The 27,791-nt window shown below is 37.9% G+C and overlaps 3 protein-coding genes across 3 annotated transcripts; all 3 read right to left on the minus strand.

Annotated features, from left to right (window-relative positions):
- Nucleotides 1–2,658: 2,658 nt before the first annotated feature.
- LOC112025665 (probable LRR receptor-like serine/threonine-protein kinase At3g47570) lies at nucleotides 2,659–6,360 on the minus strand. Its single transcript, XM_024058342.2, has 2 exons — nucleotides 3,702–6,360; nucleotides 2,659–3,363 (listed from the first exon to the last, which is right to left on the minus strand). Exons 1-2 carry the CDS (start codon nucleotides 6,355–6,357, stop codon nucleotides 2,960–2,962), a joined length of 3,060 nt encoding a protein of 1,019 aa, XP_023914110.1. The 5' UTR covers nucleotides 6,358–6,360; the 3' UTR covers nucleotides 2,659–2,959.
- An 8,928-nt stretch (nucleotides 6,361–15,288) lies between these two features.
- Nucleotides 15,289–15,873, minus strand: LOC136064990 (uncharacterized). The gene has a single exon (XM_065767558.1). It carries the CDS (start codon nucleotides 15,871–15,873, stop codon nucleotides 15,289–15,291), a length of 585 nt encoding a protein of 194 aa, XP_065623630.1.
- A 12-nt stretch (nucleotides 15,874–15,885) lies between these two features.
- Nucleotides 15,886–17,301, minus strand: LOC136064991 (uncharacterized). Its single transcript, XM_065767564.1, has 2 exons — nucleotides 16,425–17,301; nucleotides 15,886–16,361 (listed from the first exon to the last, which is right to left on the minus strand). The coding sequence occupies exons 1-2, from the start codon at nucleotides 17,299–17,301 to the stop codon at nucleotides 15,886–15,888; spliced, it is 1,353 nt and encodes a 450-aa protein (XP_065623636.1).
- Between the last annotated feature and the right edge of the window lie 10,490 nt (nucleotides 17,302–27,791).

Below are 27,791 nucleotides of genomic sequence, written 5' to 3' on the forward strand. Positions count from 1 at the left end.
TGATGGTTGGACTTGGATCTATTCAATGGCCACATCATAAATTGGACAAAAAGTCGATCCAAACTAATTTGCAACCAAAACGTTTTCCCAGTTTTAACTTTTAACATGTAAACAAGTTCCCGACTTGACTTATTTTCCCTGTGGTCACTCTCACAATCTATTTTAGTGAATTGAGCCATTGAAATGAATTCCCATTTCATCTCTTACCTTGATCCGCCCGCCAATTTACACCCTTCAACCTTATCCCAAGCAACATTCTCTTTCATGATAACGACTCATCTTATGAATTGACACCATTGAATTTGTGAGAAGCAAAATGAGACCGTCTCATATTTATTGCAACAAAAAGTGAATATTTTTATTTTATTTATTAGCAGAATAACAGAACTGCTAAATGCCAAAAAAAAAAAAAAAATGTCAGGAAAAAAAATGAGGATCGGTATGTTAACTGAACATTATAGGGTCAAAAAATAAAGAAAAAATGGAAACAAGGAAAAAAGCAAGATCACCAACACCAAAATTAAGGCAAAGGTAAAATTAATTTAATTAAATAAGCTTAACACTTCTTCTCCTTCTTGAATTTCATTTATTTATTAATGATGAATTTCGTAGCCCATATAGTGTGTCATCTTTGATGTTGATTGGGTGTCAAGATGGTTGATGTGGTGTGAATTGAGACAGATATAGTTCAAGGAGATCTCGTCGCCAGACTGTGAACTTGAAAAGTTGTTGTTCCTAATACAAACTTTGAATGTCAATGTCAATACTTTTTTTTTTTTAATACAAGATAGAAATTATACTCTAACTTAATCTAAGTGTATATATATGTGAGTCCTCCTCCTAGAAACTTGAACCAACAACCTTTGCTTTCTCACATTTCACAAGCACTTATACTTGTGGAGTGACCATCATGCCAATAGTGTACAATGGTCACTCCATTGCACACCATTAAAAAACAATACTAATCATTAATGAAAAGTGTCAATACTGATCATTAATTAAAAGTGCTTTACTTACAAAAATGTTCTTATAATTAAGTAGATCAATATAGTCCCGTGTGTGTGTGTTTAGTTTGCTGTTTCTCTCAAAAAAGAATCAAGTGGGTTAGTCCCACATCGGTCGTCTAGGTGTCTAGTTTCCCCTTTAAAGCCTTCACACAGTATTCAAGAGTTACCGGCTTTTGTATACTGTGAGTTGTGTGATATTAAAGGCCTATTCCCCTTACCCCCGTGTGTGTGTGTTTAGTTTGCTGTTTCTCTCAAAAAAGAATCAAGTGGGTTAGTCCCACATCGGTTGTCTAGGTGTCTAGTTTCCCCTTTAAAGCCTTCACATAGTATTCAAGAGTTACTGGCTTTTGTATACTGTGAGTTGTGTGATATTAAAGGTCTATTCCCCTTACCCCCGTGTGTGTGTGTTTAGTTTGCTGTTTCTCTCAAAAAAGAATCAAGTGGGTTAGTCCCACATCGGTTGTCTAGGTGTCTAGTTTCCCCTTTAAAGCCTTCACACAGTATTCAAGAGTTACCGGCTTTTGTATACTGTGAGTTGTGTGATATTAAAGGTCTATTCCCCTTACCCCCGTGTGTGTGTGTTTAGTTTGCTGTTTCTCTAAAAAAAAAGTAGATCAATATAGTTTAATTTAATTGAAGAACATAATTAAGATACTGCTTCTAAATACCTGTAATTGAGATTTGTCATCTCTAATATACATATTATATGACTATGTAATTGTAAAATATTTATTTTTCAAATAGAGACTTCTGCTACTTTTGTAATAAAATCTTGGTCATTTCATTGGTTTCTTTCTAATTCCTGTTTAAGACTTGTGATATGTTTAGAACAAAGAGAAATGAAAGGAGAAGAAAGTAAATGGGTCAGTATAAGAGAGACGGAAGGATTCTATGATTTTTTTTTTTTTTTTTTTTTGTCTATTATAAGAGAAATGGGAGTGAATATATATACATAGTTTTATGAAAAAAAAATTAGTGTTTTATGCTATAGTGGATTAATGTTTTTAAAATCTCATTGTCGTTTGCTTCGTTGTAACATGTGGGCCAAAATCTGCCTAAGGCTTCGTTGTTTGGCATAACATGTGGTTGAAGCAGGTCCACTTTTTTGCCTACCCATACACTCAATCCGAAGTTCGTGAACACAAATGGCTATTTTTGTTAACAATATAATTTGGAAAAATATTTCGCTAAATAGTTCTATTTTAAACTTATTTTAAAAAGGAAAAAAACTTTTTTTTATATAGACACACAGCGTGACCGTGGTTTGTAAATTACATTTTCAGTTATAAATCATATATAGTGTGTGTAAAACACAGTGCGTAAGATAAATATCGCCTTAAACAATTACTACCTAATATTGCGCTAATAACAACCCTCCCCAAAAAAAAAACCCTCCAAAAGATAACACACATAAACACAAATAAAAGAAAACCTCACCATTTTCATCATCCTCCAAATCCCAAAACTAAAAAAATTCTCAGTAAAATCAAACCTCAAATCCAATCCATCATTTTTCGAACACCGTTTTTGGCCACAGCCAATCAAATTTGTCCCGGTTGCAAATCTAAATGCCAAGAAACTTTGTTGTTGTTGTTATTATTGGCGTGAGAGAAAGAGATTGCCGAGAGGACAAAAACATAGGAACAAGAGATAAAGAAAATATATATATATTGCCGAAAATATATTTGTCCCGGTATCAATGGTTTTCTTTATTTCAACAGACGACTCATCATCAAACCATAGAGACGTGTGATTTCTTTACAAAAGATTCACACATGAAGTGAAAAGACAAAGTATATTTTGATAATTTCTAACATTGACAACCCTGCTAAAGATAAAGAAAATTATAGAGAATACAAAGATCTAGAATTTTGCTTATTTTTGATAAACTCTAGAATTTAGCATATGGTACTCAAGAACGTGACACATACATACTCATTACGAACTTAGTTCTAACAGATATCATTCGATTCGGTATTCTTAATGGGAGCTGGTTTAAAAAGGGTGTCTCTTGCAGACTTCAAATTTTGTAGAGCACTCCTAATGCTAATGCGACCGTCAGAAGATTCAACTGTGCAAGATAACCCTATCCCGAGAATTGTGATCAGGCAACCATGTTGAACATCAGGGCTTATGGGTTGGTCATTATGATAAAGGCTGCTCATAAGTTGTAGCATCTCTGGGTCGAGTACTTCCATTATGTTGGCAGGGAAAGCTGATTGCACCCATCTGATTAGGTTTAGGTCTCCAATGAAGCTTTCATGTGTTGGTCTTTTCCCAGTGAAGAGCTCTAGCAGCATTACACCAAAGCTGTATACATCTCCAGCGGTTGATGGTTTCTCCCCCATGCCGTACTCTACATCATAGTTAATTCAGTATGTTAATAGAAACTTTAAAAACACACCTAATGTCACATATAAGTGAGACATAAGATCTCTTCATATTGTTAAGCCTTAGGATTAAAAAGAAAAGAAAGAACAAAGATTTTTTATGTTTCACTTTATACTTCACCAACAACCATGAACTATTTTTTTTTTTTCATTTTAAGCTTTGACTACTTTTATAGATATATATATATATATATTACACATGGTGCAATTAGTGAAATATAAAGTAGAATACTCAAAATGAGACTTAATTTTTATTGAATTCTTTTATGAAAAAATATCTCTATAATTTTGTAGCAGTACTAACCTGGAGGTATGTATCCTATGGAACCCTTTAGAACATTTGTACGGCTAACAGAATGTTCAAGGTCTGTTCTTTGCATCAGCAACCTTGCTAGCCCAAAGTCTCCAACCTTGGCAGTCATGTCTTCACCCAAAAGAATGTTGCTGGGCTTCAAATCACAATGCACCACTGGAACTTCACAGTCATGGTGCAAGTAATCCAATGCACAGGCAACATCAATGGCCACATTCAATCTCTCCACAACATTCAACACATCCCCATTTGCGTTCTTCCTCTTACCATTGACCCAGTCCTCTAAGCTGCCATTACTCAGATATTCATAAACCAGAGCCAGAAATTTCATGTTCTTGAAGTCTATGCTAGAGCATGATGTGATCAGTCTAACAAGATTCCGGTGCCTAACATTCCTCAGAGCTTCACACTCTGCAAGAAAACTCTTCCAAGAGCTCGTCCTCTCAGTGTCAAGGACCTTAACTGCCACAATTCCTTGCCTTAGATTGCCTTTATATACAGACCCAAAGCTCCCATTTCCAAGAAAGTTTCCTTGGTTGAAGTTTCCAGTTGCTTGACGAAGGTCATTGTATGAGACCATTTGATGTTGTCCTTTCACCAATTCAGAAGTACTTGTAATCTTTGCTTTACTTCTCTTTAAGTAGAACAGTGAGCCAAGTATAAAGCATAGGGCTAATGATACCAGGACACTGGTAATAACAAGAAGTTTGGCTACCTTTTTTCCATTACTTTGAGTTTTGACACATGCCAAATGCAAACAAAGCTCTGGGTTGCCTTCCAAATGGACTATAGAGGAATTTCCAAAAACTCCACCTGTGGGAACTACCCCTTCCAAATTATTGAAAGATAGATTCAAGGACTGAAGGGCTTGTAGCTTTTCTAGTTCAACAGGAATGGAGCCAGAAAGTTGGTTGGAAGAGAGATCTAGAGTGTCAAGGCCTTTCACTTCTTCTAAAGTACTAGGAATAGGACCTGAAAGTAAGTTTCTGGCTAAGAATAATTTCTCCAAGCTCCTACACTGTCCGACTGAACTGGGGATATTACCAGAAAAGAGGTTATCAGAAAGGTCAATGGTAACAACATTTTTAAGAAGAGAAACTTCTTCGGGCAAAGGTCCACTTAGAAGGTTCTTTGACAGATTCAAAACAGTGCTCAAACTAGGGAGATTGAAAATATCTCTAGTTATGTTCCCGTTAAACTTGTTGTTGGACAAGTCCATGGAAAGAAGTTTCTGAAAGTTTCCAAAAGTAGGTGGTATATTGCCCACCAACCTATTCCCTGATAAATCAATTTCGTTTAACTTTTGGAGATTACCTAGGGAATTTGGAATACTACCAGATATTTGATTTCCTGCTAAACCCAATATTTGCAGTTCCTCCAAATGGCCTATTTCAGGTGGAATTTCACCAGAAAGTGAATTGTAGCTCAAATTTAGCAAAGTCAGGCCACTGAGATGACTAATGGAGTTGGGTATGTTACCATTAAAGCTATTTCCTCCCATGTACAACTTTGAGAGAGCTTTAGAAAGATTGCCTATTGATTCTGGAATCACACCCTCAAAATGGTTGCCATCAATTGCAAGGAAGCTGAGACGAGTGCTATTTTTCAAAGATGTAATGAAACTAAGACCGTCTTCACTGACAATCTTATTAAAACCAATATTGTACATTTCAAGGAATGGGAGATTTCCTAGGCCTGGTGGTACTGTCCCTTCCAGAAGGTTGTCTGCCATGCGTATGATCTTTATGTTAGTTAGATTGTGCAGAGACCATGGAATTTTGCCTGTGAACTTATTAATGCAAAAGTTGAAAACTAAAAGATTTGGCAGTCTAATTCCAATATCCCCAGGAATTTCACCCCATAGGTTGTTTGAAGCTAAGGCCAAAGAAACTAGAGAGGAAATGTTGTATATTGATGGAGGAATTGTGCCAGAAAAATTGTTAATAGTAAGATCAAGTTCCTTCAAATTTTGAAGGTGGCTTAATTCACTAGGTATTGCACCACCAAGAGTGTTGGTGCCCAAGTTTAAATTGGTGAGTGAGGAAAGGTTACCTATAGCTTGTGGAAGTGATCCATAAAGATAGTTTCTTGCCAACTTCAAAACTTCTAGCTTTGTCAAGTTGCTAAGCTCTTCAGGAATTCTTCCTGTGATATTCTTGTTTACAGACAAGTCGAGGACTCGGAGCTCAGTCAATTGGCTTATACTTGAGGGTAGCACACCTTCTAGCCTGTTGGAGCTCATGTTAAGAACTGTCAAACGGAAAAGATTGCCAATTTGATCAGGTAGCATACCTGTGAATTGGTTTTGTCCAAGTTGAAGGGAACGTAGGAAGGAGAGGTTGCCAATATGAGGGCTAATGGACCCTTTAAGTGCAAAACCTGAAAGATCAAGCCCAACCACTCTCTGGCCAGGCATGTTGCACACAACTCCAGTCCAATTGCAGGGTGATGAGTTGTTTTGATCCCAAGAAGATAAAAGGTTGGGAGCCTCTAGGCTTATTCCTGACTTGAATGAGATCAAGGCTTCCTTATCTGTAACAACACTTAAGGTCCCAGACTGAGACTCTACTCCAAGAAATATGCATTTGCAAAATATAAGAACAAATAATAAGGTAGACTGAAGCATTAGATGGGAAGGGGAAGCCATGAATCTTGGTTTTTGGTTTTGAGTTAGAGGTAACACAAAGAAATGAGTATTTATAGCAATCCACTTGCGTTGGCCAGTGAGATTTGGTTTGTGTGGGGTTCTCTTCAAGACTTTTCTGTGTAGCTTGTTCACTTATTTTTCTATGACTTGGTCAATGAAAAACTGTAAATAAAAGTCAAAGTTTAGGGGGGTACTTTTTGTACTTTGATTGAAAGACCTTTATGTTGTAAATCGATGATATAAGCAAATTAATTCACAAGCATCCTTCTTACTTAATCAACGTGTCACAGGGCTTTACATATTGCCTCGTTAGTCCATAGCCAACAAATGCTGGTGGAAAATGTAGGATCCAAATTTGTACATAACTGCTTGCTCTATAAATAAAAAAAGCTTTCCATTTGAGAGAGAACAGAAGCTTGTTAATTGTTAGCAAGATTTTGGAGAACAGTAATGTATTTGGAACCCAAAAAAAAAAAAAAAAATGTAATTTATTGTTTGGTGAACCCACTTGGCAAAGAATATTACCTAAGCATGACAATTGGAAAGAGAAACCTCCAAACTCAAATGAAATTTAAAACAAGATCTTATCCACTTTTCGAATAGAGTTAAATTTAGGAAAAAATTAATGGATGTCCCAAAAGTTATTAGTTTATGAAATATTTTAAGAAAGTTTTTATAAAAAAGGAAAAAAATAACTGATTTTTTTACAATTTTTTTATTATATATTTCTTGTAGGGTTAGGATTTGTGGTTCAAACCCAAAAATAATAAATTTGTAGAGCGTGGATGATAGAGCTAGGTTAACTATGGAGCTTACAACGGTTGATCACAGCATACAAGTATAAACCAACATAAAAGTACATGTAAAAACCAAGTAAGTTCAAGTCTGAAGAGACTTATGATAGATTGAATACAGGTTACAATTCTTTTTGGTTACAGTTAGACCTCTCATTCTCATTAGGAGCCATTCTTCTTTATATATCCTCCACTACCATTCCCATCGTCCACTTGTTCTTCATCCAGCTCCCTACTTGAGTGCATATCATGTCATGTATCTCCCTTAGTTTTTGTGAATGACGGTAGCTGAAGTTGTACTGCTCAGGGGTCTTCTTCACATAAATGCGGCTAGAAAAGTTGCTACAGTACATTTAATACGGTGGTGGCAGCTTTTCCTTTTATATATTTCTCCGTTCCTTTTATCTCCAGGCGTGTCTAAAGTTTATCAAAATTGCTAAAGCCACTAGTAAACTCATTTGAACTCCCCAGATATTTACATGACCCCAAAATCCTTTCATCCGAGGATAATCATCTCTTCGTAACACTGATGCTTTTTTTGGACGGAGTTTCTTCATCTCCATGTATCCTTCTTTCACGCTAAATACTCCTCGACAATTTTAGCCTCCTCGGACATACACTAATCTTCACCTTGGGCTTTAGGCCTACTACGTATGGCTGGGCTTTACCCCCCCATAATAGCCCCTCAAAATTTTAATTTTTCCTTCGTCTCCGAAGAGAAAAAATGAGATTTTGATTTGCTACAAAATAAAAATCAGAAATGCACAAATATCTTAATTCGCACGTGTAGTAGCATGGATTTGCGCGCTTCATAATTGCTGTTGCCGTTTCAAGGTTTTCAAAGCGCCATTAATTACTCCAAGCGCGTTTTGTATTTGCCATCTAACGGTGGACTATTGATCCAACGGACGCGATCCTTCCTCGAAATTTGGGCGGGATAACTCCTTCTCCCTCGCTTGTCTCCATATAAAGCCCTAGAGGAGGTTTTTCCTCCCTTACTTTACATATTTTCAGACTTTCCAGCAAACAGAGGCATTCAAATCAATTAGACTCTACGATCATCAAATCCAAAATTTACAAGCATCTCCACAAGCTCAGATATCATTTTTCCATCCGGTTTGTGTAAGTCTTCATATATTCGTCTTTATTTCTCTCTTCGGACACTCTTTTTGTCCTTCAAGTAGTCGCCCCCTAGTCACCACGTTTAGAGTTTCTCCTATCTCATTTGTTTAGGATGGGCAAGTATCAGTATCTGGTGGATAGTCCCGCTCAGATGGAGAAGTTTAAAGCCACATACCGCATTCCTGAAGACGTGGGTTTGAGATATAGCCCCCAGAAAAAGTTCTAACAGATCAGAAAGAAGGTGAAGTGATAATCCCCATCATTGCCTTCCTGGAAGGAGGAATGACGATTCCTATGGGCCCTATCACCACTAACTATCTTCGAAACCATAGGCTTAGCCCCGAGCAGTGTGCGCCCAACGTTTTTAGGATATTAGGGGCTGTTGATGATCTGAACCGCCATCTGGGCTTGGGACTCACCTGGCTAGATGTGGTGCATATGTACGAGTGCCATAGTAAAAAAGGAGCGGGATATTATTTGAAATCCCGATCCGATGCTGTTAGGCTCGTCTCCCGTCTTCCCAAGTCTAACAAGGGGATGAAAGACGATTATCTGATCGTCTCGGGTGTGTGGCACGACGGTTTTCACTGCCCAACCACGCTAGGAGAACCAGGTGGGGGCATCTTAGATTTAGGCTTGTTAACATTAGATTTAGGATTGACCTTTCATTGCAACTTAGTCTTCTCGGTCTTATTGTTGCCAACTTTCTAATCGAGTTTTCTTGTGCGTTGACAGATAAAAGAAACGTTTCTCCTCGGTTGAGCCTTACCAACACTGTCGCGCTCAACTACTTGTTGACGGGCAACTCCGATCGGTCCCCCTTATTCTCGGTTACAACTCCAAACCATCCGATTTGCAGTCAGTCGGGAATGCGATAAGGCAAGGAGACTATCGCCTCAACCGAATCGATGTTGGTCAGAAGGATTTTTTGGCCCCATTTGACCTCCCTCCAGTGCCACATCCAAACCCTCAGGGTGCACCACTGCTCGTCCAGTTGGTTCAGTAAATCCCCCTTGAACTGGTGGTTGTAGGCGAAAGGGTTGGCTCTTCAACCTCCTCACTAGAGGAGCAAATATATAAATTTAAATTCGAGGGAGAAGCTTCAGGAAGGGTTCAGGTGATACCATCCTCAGATTCCGAGGAGGATATTGATAGGCAATCTAGTGTCCATCCTCCTATCCTGATAACTGCTCTTCTGGAAGACTCTTCGAAAGAGGAAGATATGTCAGACTTGAAGGCATTGATGAGGAATAGGGGCAAGAAGACCGAGCCGAAAGGCATGGGACTTCCCAACCAGTGGTGAGTTTGTCTCCATTGCCACCTCAGGTTCCTGATCTCGGCTTAAAGCACATACCGGACCTAAAGAAGAAGAGGTCCCTCGAACCTGAGGAGAGGGAGGTGGTGGTGCCACTAAAGACAACCAAGCAACAAAAGGTGGCGAGGGACCACCGGAGCAAAAGGGCCTCATCCACTGAGAGCCGGGATGAGCCTCCTGTTGCTGATGTGCGCCGAGGGCCACGCACATGGTCTCCAAAGTTGGAGCTGGACGGCGCTCCTATTTCTTGGGAGACTTCCCTCAGAAACTACAATGGGGGAAGGGTAGGGCTAGTGGCTGAAGCTTTGAAGCAACCACTACTCCTCCCCCAAGACATGGAGTCATAGAGGCGCTTTAGCCAGTATGAACTCTTCATGTCCCTGAAGAGGGACCTGGCCATAGTAAGTGAGTTAATCCAGTTCTTCGGTTGGCATGTTAATTTTTCGCTTGTTTTATGCTAACTCTTTTATTTTACTATGCAGATTACCCAGCAAGTCTTCGTGGCCGAAGAGTGGAACAAAAAGGCCTATGTCGAAGCCCAAGCAGAGGCCCACTCTCGGTTCGTGGCAGAGAAAACTCTGGGCAGCTTAAAAGAGGAGTTTTCTCAAATCTCTGAGCAGCTCAAAGAGGCATCCTACGAAAGGAGTAGTCTCAAAGCTGGCCTGCAAAATGATGAGAGTCAGGCCGCAGCCTAACACAAGTTGCTGAATGAGACTCAGACCAATTTGGCAGCTGAGAAAGCACTTGTGAAGGAACTTCGTGCCGACCTCCAAAAGGCTAAAGAGGCTGCCAAGCTAGCTCAGAGGAATGCTCAGCTGGCCAAAGAGGCGACCGAGGCTGAAAAGAAAGTAGCATACCAACTGGGAGTGGAGGTGATCGAAAAAGGTCTAACTGAGCAGTTTGCCTCGGTCAGCCGGGACTACTGCGATATAACATGGGGCAAGGCAATAGATGCTGCTGGGGTGCCTGCTGACTCGGAATTGAGGCTGCCTGGGAGCATATATTACGATCCTGACATCTGAGAGCTCTCAGAGTCTGATCCCCCTCCTCCAACACAACTCCCAGAGGTTTCGGAGCAATCCTTGGTTAGCCAAGTCCCTCCCACTACCCTTGAGGCCTCCAAGGAGTCTGGTCAACCAGGTGATCAGAGCGAACCAGTTGAGCCACCCAAGGATAAGGGCGAGGGCTTGGAAAAAGAGAAGACCTCTTCAGAGCCCAAGGACCAGGCCCCAGAAGCTGCTGCTGCTCGGACAAGCCAGGCTGCCGACCCTGTGGTCCCTCAAGCAAAAGCTTAGATACTTACGTTTTTTTTTTTTTTTTTTTTTTTTTTTTTTTTAAATTATTATTCTCTTCTTCCTATTTTTCTTTTATGTAAGCGATTGTAAACTATCCTCTTTTGATCAATGAAACATTTTCTCTTCTACTTTTGGTGTCTTTATTGCATATCATATGATTTACTTTTACTACAAATAACTGTACTTTGTAATTATGGTAATGTAGGTAAACATAATCACCATATTATGCTAATAATGCACATAACTAAGATTAGTACTGAAAAGAACAGTTTGTGTAAGAACTTCTACTAAATAACGAATGCAACGAATGTTATAAAAGTTTCAAAAGTCTTTTCGAACGTGCACAAAGAAGGCTAACATAAGTTAGAGTTATTTCAAATACATTCGGGAATGTCAGGCAAGACTCATTCCAGAGTTAAACTTCAATAATAATAATAACAACACAGAGGTGTTGACTAACCTATACTATTTGATCCAAGGGTTGTAGGCACATGAAGGAGGGTCAACTGACATGATTGAGAAGGAGGGTTAAACATTTATAGAACTGTGAAGGAGTGTTAACTAACCCAAATCATCTGGTCTGAGGACTACAGGCATGATTGGATTTAAGTTTAAACACTTAGAGAGCCGTTAAGGAGTGTTAACTAACCCAAATCATCTGGTCCGAGGACTACAGGCATGATTGGATTTAAGTTTAAACACTTAGAGAGCCGTTAAGGAGTGTTAACTAACCCAAATCATCTGGTCCGAGGACTACAGGCATGATTGGATTTAAGTTTAAACACTTAGAGAGCCGTTAAGGAGTGTTAACTAACCCAAATCATCTGGTCCGAGGACTACAGGCATGATTGGATTTAAGTTTAAACACTTAGAGAGCCGTTAAGGAGTGTTAACTAACTCAAATCATCTGGTTCGAAGACTACAGGCATGATTGGATTTAAGTTTAAACACTTAGAGAGCCGTTAAGGAGTGTTAACTAACCCAAATTATCTGGTCCGAGGACTACAGGCATGATTGGATTTAAGTTTAAACACTTAGAGAGCCGTTAAGGACGACAAATTATCATAGTGATTAAAGAAAATATTCGATTAATAATAGTTCATTTTGAGGTTATTTACATTCCAAGGGTGCGGTATTACATGACTATCTAAGTCATTCAGGAAATATGCCCCAATGCTAGTCCTTGAAGTGATACGATATGGCCCTTCCCAATTAGGTCCTAGGTTCCCCCAGGTTGGGTTTTTCGCAGTGCCCACAACTTTCCTGAGTACCAAATCACTAGGTTCTAAGGGCCTTAACTTTACGTTGGCATCATAGCCTTGCCTGAGCTTTTGTTGGTAATGTGCCAATCGAACCATTGCATTTTCTCTCCTTTCTTCAATCAAATCCAAACTCCTTTCTAGAAGTTCATCATTGCTGGTCAGACTAAACTAACTGGTTTTCAGAGTTGGGAACCCAGTTTCTAGAGGGATGACAGCTTTAACCCCCTTAAGTCATCGAGAAAGGGGTTTCACTAGTAGATCTGCGGGGCATAGTTCTGTAAGCCCAAAGTACGTGCGACAACTCTTCCACTCACTTGCCCTTCGCATCGTCTAATCTCTTCTTCAATCCATTGACTATGACTTTGTTAACTGCTTCTGCTTGTCCATTCCCCTGGGGATAGGCAGGAGTAGAATATCTGTTCTTGATTCCAAGTTTACTACAATAATTCCGAAATGCTTTACTGTCGAACTGTAGGCCATTGTCCGAGATGAGAATATGAGGAACTCCGAAACGAGTAACAATATTCTTCCATACAAATCTCTGCACATCTACGTCTCGGATGTTGGCTAGAGGTTCAGCTTCTACCCATTTGGTGAAATAGTCTATGCCAACTAGAAGGTACTTCCTGTTTCTTGCGGCCTTTGGGAATGGACCTACTATATCTAAGCCCCATTGAGCAAACAGCCATGGACTAGATAGTGGGTTGAGGACTCCACCTGGTTGGTGTATGTTCGGTGCAAATCGTTGACATTGATCGCACTTCTTAACATACTTATGGGCTTCTTTTTGCATGTTCGGCCACCAATAACCTTAAGTAATGGCTCGGTGAGTTAAAGATCTACCTATGGTATGACTCTCACAAATTCCTTCATGCAGCTCCTCTAGTAACAACTCAGCCGCCTCAGGATGAATACATAACAGGTACGGTCCTGAATAAGATCATTTGTATAATTTCTGGTCTTCGGATAACTAGAATCTGGTTGCTTTCCTCCGAATTTTGTCAGTTTCCCCCTTTTCTTCAGGCAGAGTATCTTCTTTCAAGAATTTGACTATAGGGTTCATCCAGCAGAGCCCGGTTCTGATTTGGTGAACTTGGACGGCATCTCTTCCTGCCTCGGTAGGCCCATGCAAGTCCTTGACGAGGATAACTCTCGGTAAATTTTGCGCCGAAGAGGTAGCGAGTGTGGCCAAAGAATCAGCATGTGCGTTACCACTTCTGGGAATATGTAGCAAGCTGAAAAAATTCGAATTCCAACTGCAGACGTTTAACTTGGCTCAAGTATCCTTGCATCCTTTCATCCTTTGCTTCAAACTCCTCTTTTACTTGACCCACAACTAACCTCAAGTCCGAGAACAACTCCACTGCCTTTCCTCCCATTCTTTGAACCATAGACATTCCCATTAATAGGGCTTCGTACTCCGCCTCATTATTTGTTGTCAAGAAATCCAGCCTTAACGATTTTTCAATGATGATTCTCTCTGGAGATATCAATACTAGCCCCACTCCAGAACCTTTCTGGTTTGCTGCGCCGTCCATATACACTTCCCAGAGGGCAGGGCCTTATTGAGAAATCATGCCAACCGATTTTCCATCCATGTCCTTCTCTGCTATTATTTCTTCTAAACAAGGTTTCGTGAACTCGGCCACCAAATCTGCAAGGATTTGCCCCTTGAATGAAGTGCGAGGCATGTACTTGATATCGAAAGCCCCTAGGATAGTGCCCCACTTGGCTATTCTCCCTATGTAGTCAGCACTTCGAAGTACGGATTTAAACGGGAGTTGTGTGAGCACGACAACTGTATGTGCTTGGAAGTAATGGGGCAACTTTCATGTTCCAAGTACTACTGCCAAAATAGCTTTCTCCAGTGGCAAGTACCTGATCTCGGCCTCACGTAAAGATTTACTCATATAGTAAATTGGCCTTTGCACACCTTGATCCACACGTATCAATACTAGACTTACAGCATAGGAAACCACAGCAATATAGGCAAATAGGACCTCATTTGGTTTAGGGCTAGACATAATCGGTGGCTGAGCCAAGTAGTCTTTAAGTTGTTGAAAAGCTGAGGCACATTCTTTAGTCCATTCAAACCCTTTCCATTTGTTGATCAGTGAGAAGAAAGGTTTACACCTATCCGCGGACCTAGAGATGAATCGGTTCAGGGCAGCTGTTATCCTTGTTAACTTCTGAACCTCTTTTGAATTCCGAAGAGACTGTAGATTTTGAATAGCCTTTATCTGATTGGGGTTAACCTCAATTCCCCTGTGTGTCACCATATAACCCAAGAATTTGCTTGACCCTACACCAAATGAGCATTTGGAAGCATTCAGACGTAACTTGTGTCTTCTTAGGATTTCAAAAGTGTTGTCAAGGTCCTTCACATGCTCAGAAATGACTTTGCTTTTTACCACCATGTCATCTATATAGACCTCAATGCTTTTGCCTAACTGTGATTCAAACATCCTTGTCATCATTCGCTGGTAAGTAGAGCTTGCTTTTTTCAGACCGAATGGCATCACTTTATAATGGTAATTACCAGTAGGGGTAACAAAAGTAGTCTTCTCCTGGTCATCTGGGGCTAATGGTATTTGATGGTAACCTTGGAAAGCATCCAAGAAACTCATCTGAGGATGGCCGACAGTAGCATCTACTAGCTGATCAATTTTTGGTATGGGGAAAGGATTCTTAGGACAAGCCTTATTTAAATCGATGAAATCTACACAAACTCGCCATTTCCCACTCTTCTTCTTTACTACCACAGTATTTGCTAACCACTCAGGGTAAAAAACTTCTTTAATAGGTCCAGCTTGTTTGAACTTCGTTACTTCTTCTTTGACTGCATCTGCATGTTCTTTAGATGGCCGCCGAGGAGGCTGCTTCTTGAGGACAATCAGTGGGTTGACCCTCAGATGGTGGCAAATGAACTCTGGATCTACTCCTGGGGCTTCGTAAGCACTCCAGGCAAATACGTCAATATTTCTCTTAAGGAAATCAATTAGCTCATCTTTTTCTGGTTGAGGCATCTGAGATCCGACTTGAAAGAACCTTTCAGGATTGTCCCCAATTAAAACTTTTACTAAATCCTCACATCTGACGCCTTCATCAAGATCTTCGATGGGTGACACCTGACTTTTTAACTGCTATAAGTCTCCCTCGGCCCTGGCCGAGGACTCGATTTTGGGCTTGAGCTGAATGGCAGCCACCAAGCATTGTTTGGCCGAGGACTGATCTCCATGGATTTCACAAACTCGCCATTCGGATGGATATTTAGCTTTTTGATGTAGAGTAGAGGAAACAGCCCCTAGCGTATGTAGCCAAGGTCTGGCTACAATTGCTGTATAAGGGGAATACACATCTACGACAATGAAGTCTACTTCTACTACTTCCGAGCCAGTCTGTATAGGCAGCCATATCTGGCCCTTCGGGGTGACAATTCTTCCCTCGAAACTAACCAAGGGAGAATAGTATGGTGTTAAGTCATCAGGTTTAAGTTTCAGCCCCCTGTAGAGGTCAGGGTACATTATCTCCACCATGCTACCCTGGTCTACCATTACTCTCTTCACATCATATCCTCCAATTTTGAGGGTGACTACCAAAACGTCATCATGAGGTTGGATGGTTCCAACCTTATCTTCTTCTGAAAAGCCTAAAATTGGCTGGATAACCGGTTTAGCGCTCCTCGGATCTCGACCAAAGTCCCATGCCGGTAACCGAGATACTGACATAACCTTGGATGGCTAGGACCCTGTTCTCCCTGGTGCTGCAAAAATGACGTTAATAGTTCCTAAAGAAGGTTTCGCAGAATCATTCCTCTCGGGCTCGGAATTCCTTTGACCTCCTTGGCCACTGGAGTGATGCAAGAGATGCCTCAACCTACCTTCGCGGACCAGTTGGTCCAAATTATCCCACAGACTTCTGCAGTCTTCAGTGGTATGCCCATGGTCTTGGTGGTATTGGCAATAGAGATTGTGATTGCGCCTCTCAGGATTCCCCACCATCTTACTCGGCCACCTAAAGAATGGTTCATTCTTGATCTTCTCCAACACTTGGTGAACTGGCTCCTTGAACACAGTATTGACTGCTTGAGCATTTGTTGATCCCGACTGCCCAGCGAAATCTCTCCGTGGCTTGTTGTTGTTGTAACCATACGACCTGAAATCCTTCCTCTCTTGGGGGATAACCTTGTCCTTACCCTTCCCTTGTTGTTGATTCTCTTCAACCCTTTTGTACTATTCAATGCAGTCCATGAGTTGACGCATGTTAGTAACAGGTTTACCGGACAAGGACGTCCTTAAACCGTGGTCAGTAGGGAGGCCAAGCTTGAACGTGTCAAGGGCCATTGCATTAAAGTTGCTCTCCATATCATTAAACATCTCCCAATACCTATCTGAGTACGCCTTCAGGGTCTCACCCTCACACATGCTTAAGGATAACAGAGAAGACAAGGGCCTGGCCACTCTTCGGTATGTGACAAAACGTGAACCAAAAGCTTGAGTGAGCTCTTGGTAGGAATTGATGGAATCTGCTTTCAGGCTGTCGAACCACCTTATTGCAACCGGTCCAAGACTACAGGGGAAGACCTTACACATCAGAGCTTCATCTCTAGAATAGACAGCCATCCTTTGATTAAAGTGGCTCACATGCTCCACAGGGTCCGTTTTACTATTATAAATGGTAAAAGTTGGCTGGTTAAAACGCCGAGGAAGTCTCGCTCCTTCGATCCTGTGCGTGAAGGGTGACCTAGAGATTTGATTCAGAGCCTTGCTCATAGCATCATTTCCTACCCCTCCATATGATGGGGTTTGAGGTTGCTTTTTGCGATGGTGCTCCTCTTCATATGAAAAGGATTCACTGATTGGTGTTCGAGACCTCTGCTCGTAAGTGACATCTTGCTCGTCACCCCAATCCTCATCAGAATGCGAAAAAATACGTTTTCTTTTTGCATGGCGCAACTCTTTCCTTAACCTCTCAATTTCCAGTTGCATGTTGTTCTTCTCTGCATGAGGCACGTGACTTCCTCCATGCGGTTGACTTCGCTCAGGGTGCATAGTATGCACGCTACCTTCACGATCTTGTCTTTGCTCCAAATTGAGAAAAGGGTCTATGTGTTGGGACGCCCCAGATTCTGCTGGTTGTTGCCCTGGTTCTGCCATTATCAACTGCTGTTGCTTCCAGTTATACTCAAACTCTTCTCACAGACGGCGCCAATTGTAGGGTTAGGATTTGTGGCCTAAGTCCAAAAACAATAAATTTGTAAAGCGTAGATGATAGAGTTAGGTTAACTATGGAACTTACAACGGTTGATCATAGCATACAAGTATAAACCAACATAAAAGTACACGTAGAAACCAAGTAAGTTCAAGTCCAAAGAGACTTATGATAGATTGAATATAGGTTACAATTCTTTTTTGTTACAGTTAGACCTCTCCTTCTCATTAGGAACCCTTCTTCTTTATATATCCTCCTCCACTACCATCCCCATCGTCCACTTGTTCTTCATCCAGCTCCCTACTTGAGTGCATGTCATGTCATGTATCTCCTTCAGCTTTTGTGAATGACGGTAGCTGAAGTTGTACTGCTTAGGGGTCTTCTCCACATAAATACGGCCAGAAAAGTTGCTGCAGTACATTTAATATGGTGGTGGCAGCTTTTCCTTTTAGATATTTCTCCGTTCCTCTTATCTCCAGGCGGTCTAAAGTTTATCCAAATTGCTGAAGTCACTAGTAAACTCATTTGAACCTCCCAAATATTTACATGACCCCAAAATCCTTTCATTTGAGGATAATTATCTCTTCGGAACACTGATGCTCTCTTCGGACGAAGTTTCTTCGTCCCCATGTATCCTTCTTTCACACTAAATACCCCTCGACAATTTTAGCCTCCTTGGACGTACACTAATCTTCACATTGGGCTTTAGGCCCACTACGTATGGCTGAGCTTTACCCCTCACATTTCTATTATGAAAATGATATTAAAATTTTTAAAAAATTATTAATCAACAAATGTCTTAAGCCTTAAGGTATTAGATGCGGGTCAATAAGTTCTAATCAACAGATTTTGTTTCTTTTTTTGGTAAGATCCTGCTAAAATTATTGGTCAACTTGTTTACACTCCATATATATGTGGAAAGGAAAGATGCCATAATCCATATAAATATGCTAAAAGCCAAGGGCACCAATATGTTGACGAAAATCTTTTAGACCGATATTGTTGAACTTGGTGATCTTTGTATTTAAAATTTCTTCAGTTGCATGGAAATCAATTGAAACACGTAAATGTAGGGTAGCCAATTGAGACCCATTATGAGAAAATGACACGTACTTAGCGGTCTTTAGTTGCTACCAAAGTAGTCCTTACATAAAATATTAAAAAACGCACCTACAATGGATCCTCTCAACTTAATTATGTCAAACACTACCTGTTCCAACTTTCAACGAGTGGCGCTTTCATGCTATGGTCTCAATGTCTTTACAACAAGCTAGTGATGATGAGTTTCATTAGCTAGGCCTAGTTTTAAAGCAATTGATGAAAAAAATAATTTCCTTTTGAGGACCAAATTAAGAACATTTATATCTGATTTTGTACATTTATCTATTATTATAATATCAAAAAGCTACTTATTCTATATTACAGATCTACTTTTACAACACACTTTATATTCTATTCTTAATTTTATAGGACATCATAATATCATATTATCATTTACTTTTTTTTTTTAAAGAATTTCAATCTATAGTGTCCGTTTTTTATGATAATTTTTTATTATTATATCAAGACACCAATTGGTTTTTAGTGTAGGTGGCGATTGAACTCTCGATCTCATATTCAACCATCAAAAACTTTACTAATTGAGTTAACTGGAACCCACATATTATCATTTACTTTATTACTCATTACTCACCATATTATCATTTACTTTACTCTTGTACGTAATCTCCATTATAAATTTAGATTTCAATATAATGTATTATCAAGAAAAATAAATGAGAAAATGTAGCGCCTGAAATTCTTATCTAGCAGATGTAAGTAAGTCACAACTCACAAGGTCAAATCATCTAAATTCTCGTATTTTTTCTTTTTTCTCTTATATTATCACAAATTTCTACAATTGTGACTTATTTAATATTTAAGGCAGTTGCAAAGTATCTTGCCACTCAACTAATACTTATTGGTTTTTCAATAGATTGAGAGGTCCACGTATTCCTCCGTTTACCTAAAATAATAATAATAAACAACTTCTCAAGCGACACTCATCTGATTCTTAAAGATGAGCAAGTGACACTAACTCTAGTCTCTCCTCTTTCCATAGATCTCTCTCTCTAATTGTCTCTCTTCTCTTTTTTCTCCATGTTTCTTTTCCCCTTTGTAACACAATTCTCTGATTAGATTTTTTTTTCCCTTCACTTATCGTTCAATAGTTCCAACTTGCAAAGGAGAACAAATTTGCAACAGTAATTATTTCATTCCTCTCTACCAAAATCCCAATTCTTTACTTTGAATTTCAAGCTTGATTTTCTTTTTTCTCCAAGAAATTTTTGGTTTGATGGATTCCAGGCAAAAGTTACTTATTTTTCATACATAAAGTGTAAAAAAATAAAAAGAAGAAGAAGAAGAAAGAATGAATGAAGTAAAAGATGAAAATTTTAAACATAATACCTATATTGCTCTAAATTTCTTTTACAGGGAACAATCTTTACCATGGACTAATAATATTGTTATATAATGAATGATAATTGTTTAGGGGAATTGTATTTGTTGGCAAATACTTTTTTTTTGTTGGCAGATACTTTATGCAGTGATGATATATTATGCAGTACATTATGTTAATACATAATTTAGAGTAATATTGAAGACTTGTGGTTAACCATAGTAGACAATTAGTATACCAACAAAAAGAGTAGACAATTAAAAGTTATTGTCATTTATATTTATTGAAAATGTATTCTCCTGTCAAATTTATACACACACACACACACACACACACACAAATGGTTGATATCTATTTGTGTGTGTACGTACATACTTACGTACGTTGCTGTCCATATATATGAGCAAGATGAGTGGTAGAGATCATGAAAATTTGACAACTAATTAATTTTGATTGTATCTATTGTCAAAATTTTAGTATGAAAACCAAATTCATTCTTGGTTTTTTATTTATAATGATTACATTAGTTGGTTTACATAATACACATGTTTTAAATTATAGAAGAGATATTTTTAAAAAATTGCATACCAAACATTCTCAAACTCATTTTCAAGATCGTTACCAAACATTGGAAAATGAGACAGTTTTCTAGAAAATGCTCTTTGAAAAATGAACCATTTTTTAGAAAACGTTAATGCTGAAACAAACAGAGTGTAAAACTTGTTCTCCTTCTTGAATTTCATTTATTTATTAATGATGAATTTCCTATAACCCATTTAGTGTGTCATCTTTGATGTTGATTGGGTGTTAAGATGGTTGCTGGTGTGAACTGAGACAAATATAGTTCAAGGAGATCTCGTCCACCGGGCTGTGAACCTGAAAAGTCATTGTTCCTTGATACATATTTTGAATGTTAGATGTCAATACTAATTATTAATATATTTTTTTAATTTTTTTTATTTGAAAACTCGAATTTGTGTGAAAACACAAGAGATATTCAGACCCCCCAAATTAAAATTACGGCTTGGTTGATTTTACTCTAACTTAAACTAAGTGCGGAATAGAGTAAATGCGAGCGGACAAACAATATAACACTCTAAGCCATATTCATCGAAACACAGCAGTAAAATGAAAACTAAAAGAGTAGGGAAGAAGAACACAAACACAAGATAACACGCCGATGTGTTATCAAAGAGGAAACCGAAGAACTCGGCAAAAAATCTCTTTGCCGCCCTTCAAGCGGTAAATCAATCCACTAGAGAATGAGTTGGAGTACACGAATAACAAAAGACCCTCCAAATCTAGTCTACCCCATGTACTTGATCCCTCTAAGCTCCTGGTACTAATTGACTTGACGAAGCCTTGTCTTTTTTAGCTCTCTAGATTACGCAATTTAGCCCGATTGTATCCACCAAACAAATGGCTTTTTCCAATGCTTCCTAGTAGCACCAAAACCTCACTTTACACTTAGGATGGGTGTGGTAAATGTTTGGACTATCAACCTCTTAAGAATTTGGATATGGAGAGATAGGAGTTGAGGAAAACCACAATGCATTATGTAAAGGAGGTATGACAATCTCTCACTTTCAAGGGTAATGGCTAGGGTTTTCTCTCTGAAAAGCACTCCACTCAATATGTGGGTAATGTGGGTATATATAGTATGGGTAGAGACCTGGTGTATCAAATATGTCAAATTGGCAAAATAGAATGTTTCGCGGGTATCTCGCGAGAAGGCCTTACCCATGAGACACTCGCGAAAACCAACTGTCACCATCTGTTATAACTCTTCGCATTCCAATTATGTGTTGAGCACATGCTTCACTTCGTGGGAAGGCTTCTCGTGAGTTACCCGCGAAACCACCTTTGATCTTCAATGAGTCTTGAGTCTTCATACTCTCTCTTACATACAACTCTTACAATGAAATCCCACATAAAATACAGGGTACAAAAGATTGAACAAAATTGCAATAAAATTTAGCACGGAATTAGAGCCAACACAAATTAGTTGTAAATTACAATTTTACAATATTTTTATTGACAAATTTTTTCTTATAATTAAGCAGACCAATATATATATATAGTTGAATTTAAGTGAAGCACATAATTAATATACTTCTTCTTTTTTTTGAAGAACAAATATACTACTTCTAAATACCTGTAATTAAGATTTGTCACCTCTAATATCCATATTATATGACTATGTAATTGTGAAAATATCTATAATTTAAATAGACACTTCTGCTGCTTTTGTAATAAAATATGATTTTTTTTTGGGTCTATTATAAGAGAAATGAAAGTGAATATATATATATATATCGTTTTATGAAGAAAAAAATTAGTGTTTTATGCTTTAGTGGATTAATTCTGCCCAAGGCTTCGTTGTTTGGCATAAACTGTTTTTTGTTGATTTTTTTTTTCCAGCTAAAAACATTTTCAGAGAAAATTACTTGTTTTTCAATGTTTGCTAATATATTGTTTTCTAAAGAAAAATTATAGAAATATTTCCTGCATTTGGCTTGTACGAAAAAAATAACCAATTTTCCTATATTTTTATATAGAAATAACATAACAACTGTCATTCATCACTTAAAAATATTAATTAATACAAAACAACTAAAATCAATCTAAAAATTAAGTGCGATAAAAATATTAAAATAGTATACTAATATGCACAAACAAAAGAAGAGTACAAGAAAAACACCTAACACAATTAATAAAAGCCATCAAATAAACATACTCAAAAGAAAAAACTACCGCAAAAAGAAACCATAGCTAAATAAATAGTATCTATTATCCATCTAAACCATTTATTTTGGTTAGAGCTCAACCTTCTCATTTATATTTTATTTATTTATATAAGATAGAATTCTATTTTAGCCTAATTTAAGTGTGTGTGTGACATTCTCTTTTTGAGACTTGTAGAGTGACCCCACCACGTTAAGGGTGCATGGTGGTGCTTTCCCATTACCTAATTACACATTTAGATGCATAATTACAAATACTTGAAACCTTCAAAATGAAAATTGTAAGTTATTTTTGTATGACCTTTAAAAGTTTACAGCAATTCTTATAGGTTTTAGGAATATCATGGTGTACGTTTTTAGACCCCTTAAAACTCAACCAGATTAACCTAGTTAATTAGCCAAGAGATTACTTAGTCAAATTATTAGATCTAGGTTAATACAAATATATCATATCATTGTAAAGTGCAGAAAATAAAGAACACAACAATATGATAACTCAGGAAAACCAAACCGATAAAAAACCTGGGGAGGATTTAACCTAACTATCCTCAAGGTAAAACGAATCCACTATGAAAAAATTGAAGGTTACAAAATAGCGACTTAGACCATTAACATCCTATTGTTACCTCGAGTATGAAACTTACTACCACGACCATGTGACAGCTCCGAGTCCACGGATTACTTCTCTCTTGGATTCCCAGCAAGTACAAGTACTCCTGCTTGTGTATCTTTAAGCTCTTGAATTAGCAATTGAATTGATCACCAAACTCTTGACATCAATCTTGAGATTGGAAACCCAAAATGTATGTGAAGGCAAACACCTCTAGATGTCACAAGAGATTCACACACATAGCATAAAGAGAAACCTTAAAACGTGGCTAGGGTTTTCCTTTTTATACTTAAGACAAAATATAAAACCCTACACGTCAAACGGGCTTGGGCAGAGTTAGAAAATTTTGTAGAAAAACAATCCGCACGACTTTCGATCGATTGAGCCTAATTTTCAATCGATCGAGCGGTGCAGATTTACACAGTAAATCTTGTAGAATACTTGATTCCAACTTTACACTTAAATATACTCTGAGCAAGTCTAAACAAGACTAAAATGTTTTGATCATGTTTTGCTAACATTACAAAAATGAAGTTCTAATACATTAGTTCCTAATTCCTTAGAACCTAACAAACTCTTCCTTTGGCAAGCCGTGACAAAACACAAACTTAACAAAGTGCTCAAAGTTTACATAAAAACAACCCATTATAAAAACATAGCCTAACATAACAAATTCAACCTAACTACTATCTATTAGTTGCAAGTGTAGACAGCACGACTAAATCAACCGTATATTTCCTGAAACACTCAACAAATGCATAAACGCATGTGTGGAAAATAAAAGTAAAACAAAATAACTTCTTGATATCATATAACACAAAATAAAGACAAATATCATGAATAACCTCATAAATATAAATCAATAATCAATGTGAAACAAGAAACATATACAAACAATGTATCTCCCCCTATCATGGACAATCCAAACAAAACATATCATGAGCCAAAAAGATAAATACATAATGAAGCACCTAGATACAATCTAAAGCTCCACAGCTCCAAAATAGCAAAAAAATCTTCCCCTAACAACAAAAACCCTCTACAAATGTACTCTCCCTTTTTGTGACGAATTGCCAAAGAGCAATAAAAACTCATCATCAAAAGGAGGTGGCGGAGGCGACCGTCTAATATGCTCTAAATCTGCTCGCAAAGCACGAAGCTCATCAAGCATGTCCACCAAAATCTGACCATGAGCCGCCTAAATAGTTATGACAGTCTCTAACATATGACGAATGTTTGAATCATCCGAAGTAGAAGGTGGAGGAACAACAGCAGTAGCAGCAGGAGGATTTACAGATGCCTCAGCTAAAGTATCACTTGTAGAAGAGGGAGGAGGAGGTACGACACCGGAAGACTTAACCTTTGGGCATTTAGAGCTTGCTCTCATCTGAGTAGCCCTCTACTTAAGAAAGGTGGCACCTATGGGAGCCATAATATGAACAAGATCAGACGTAAGAAACTGCTCTAATCCTAAATGCAAAAGAATTCGATGAATAAAACCCGGAAAGAAAAGAGCATGAGCAGTAGAACTATTCCTATGAACCTCAATCAAAGAACGAATGAAAAGATGAGGAAAGCTCATAGGAGCGTCTGTGACAAGGGCATACAAAAACGCACAACACTTGATAGGGATAGTGTGCAAATGAGAAATAGGCCATAAAGAATGACAAGCAATCCGAAAGAAAAGATAATGAATCTCAGTCAACTTAGCAGACGTGATCTGAGGATTAGAACCCCACTGGATAGAAGTACTAGTGATGTATGACATGATGTCATCAAGGGGTGGAGACTCATCGTATGGATAAACAGGATGCTGGGCCAGTGGCACCCTAAGAGCATCAGCCACTACTGAAGGAGTAATGATGTACTCATCACCCCGTATCCAACTCTTCACCTGAGTGTTGGAATCATTGGAGTGGACAGAGAGGTTTGAGTAGAACTCTTTGATCAAGGTAGCCGGAGGAGGATGATTAACATCCAACAAAGGCAACCAGCCCCTACAGTCAAAGTTTCTCCTAATCTAACCATCTAACTAATCTAACAAAACTTTCCTCTTAGCCTAGACATTTCGACGAAGGTTCAACTTCTCATAAGCTTCTTGGTTTTTCTTACTCAGGAACCTCTCACTATCAAAGGTGGGAGAAGAAGTAGAGGAGGGGGTCCTATGAGCTCTAGTATTCCTAACCATGATGCTAAGGTTCACAAGGGCAGGCACAAAAGAGACAGAGAAAAGAAACAAAAAAACAGAAAAACCAAGGGCAGATTGCAATTCGCACAAAAATATAGAAATAACAATTCTATATGATGCATGAACAATATCAACACATGATGCATGCTTTAATGCAGTGAGAATAAGTTCAATTTTACTTTAAAATTACAAAATTGGCTTGAGCATAGAGTTTATATTAAAAACCCCAAATTTTGAAAACCCACTTTCAAAAAACCAACAAAATGACCAAATTGATCATTATCCAAGATAGATAACATAAAATAATGATCAAATTAATCAATCTAACAAGCCAATTTCATCAAATTAAGCACAATTGAACAAAATCCCCAATTCGGGTAGTTACAAGCCCTAGAATTTCAAAATTTTCCCAAATCATCAAATTGATCAAATTAAGACACAAGGATTTGTTTTATAGTGTCCCACAACAAAAACCCATTGATCAATTTCCAAAGAAAAGGCTTAAATCATCAAAAAATCCCAAATTTTCATAGGTTCAAAATTTAAACAACAATGCATGAATTAATGCATGAAAACTAAAAATAAATGAAAAAGGAAGGGTATAAAGGTCTTAACGGCCTTAGAGGACAAAAAACTTGCAAAAAGAATAGGAGGAAAACGACAAAAATTTGCTTTGTCGCCTTGACCGATCGAAGAGAGAGAGAGAGAGAGAGAATAGAGTTTGAAAAGTTTTGAAAAAGTGATGAACACGTGAAAACTCAAAGTTTTTTAAAAAGCTCTATGCGATTTTTGATTGATTGAAATTTAGATTCGATCGATCAAAAATGCATTCGATTGATCCAACAGTGATCGAGCACCGATCGAAACAGACAGAACTAAACCAAATTTTTAATTGCAATTTTGATCAGTCGAGAAACGGGTTCGATTGATCGAAATTCTAGAAAAATTAATTTTTTGAAAAACAAAGCAATTTTATACAAAAACTCCTTAAAGCATAATATTTTATGAATAAAATGCATGAATATGAGATGAAATACTTTTTAAAAACACTTATTTTGAACTCAGTTTTCCCAAAATAAGATTTTCAATCAATTCTCCTTAAATTCTCAAACTTCAAACACAATTTGCATTTAAATTCAAGGAATTTTCAATCTTGGATGGCCAAAACAAAATCACACATAATAACATGTACAAAATTTAGCAAAGAGTAACTTGTGTAGTGTATGCAACTAGCAAAAGGTTGAAATACATGTGAGGTGATATGTGAATAGAAATCAAGCACAATTTCTACAAAATTTATCACATAAACTTGAAAGAGACTATCACCTAAAGAGTTATATCATATAACTCCCACATCTCTTATAATAAAAGCTTGCAATCATGTAAGTTTCTTGACTTGCCTCATAATGCATACACCAATTTTATTTGTTCAGAAACTTATTAATAATAGCCAGGATAATGTACACAACAATTTTATATGATTGATTTAATTATAGTCCAATAATGTACACATTAACTTTAGCATTTAAATCGAGGCTAGACCTTATGTTTTTTTTTTTTTTTTTTTTTTGTTTTTTTTTTTGTTTATGTGCTACACTTTTCATTTAAATCGAGGCTAGACCTTATGTTTTTTTTTTTTTTTTTTTTTGTTTTTTTTTTTGTTTATGTGCTACACTTTCTCGAGTACGCGAGTACGAAATCTTATGATATGCACTAAGGTATTCATGATTGGCTAGTAAATAGTGGTGAGATGGTTATTTATACCTTTCTCAATAAGATCAAGTCTGACAATCAAAAGCATGTGACTTCAAAATCAAGACAAAATGTTCAAAAACTATAAACATCTTCCCACACAACATGCACTACAAAGCTTAAACTAGTAAAGTGCAATAAATTAGCTCATCCAAGCTAAATAAGGTACATAGACATCTTATGCAAAAATAAATTGGCCAACCTTGATTTCAAATCCAAGACAAAAAAATGCAAAACACATTTTGCTTCCCTTTTCCTCTTTTTTTTTTTTTGAAAAGAAATAACAAAAATAAACCTAGAATGAAATGCATGAATGTTATGCAATGCAAATCCTAAAAAAAAGGAAAACAAAAACAGCAAGAAGAATGGTCACCAAGAGTAGAGCGATGAAGCATAAGGACCATGAAAGCCAAAGATGACTAGGGACGCAGAATCACACCAAAAACTTGACGAAGTGTCTCAAACTTACTTCTATCAAGAGGCTTGGTGAAGATGTCAGCATTCTGACGTTCCATAGAGATATACTCAAGAGCCACAATCTTTCTTTCAACCAAATCCCTAATAAAGTGATATCTAATCTCTATATACATAGTCTTAGAATGTTGAACAAGATTCTTAGAGATATCAGTAGCACTAGAATTATTACAATAGACAACTATGGTGTCTTGTGATATCCAATAATCACTCAAAAGCTTTTTCAT

Source organism: Quercus suber, unplaced genomic scaffold (assembly GCF_002906115.3).
Source record: "Quercus suber isolate HL8 unplaced genomic scaffold, Cork oak 2.0 scaffold_25, whole genome shotgun sequence".
NCBI classification, from domain to species: domain Eukaryota; kingdom Viridiplantae; phylum Streptophyta; class Magnoliopsida; order Fagales; family Fagaceae; genus Quercus; species Quercus suber.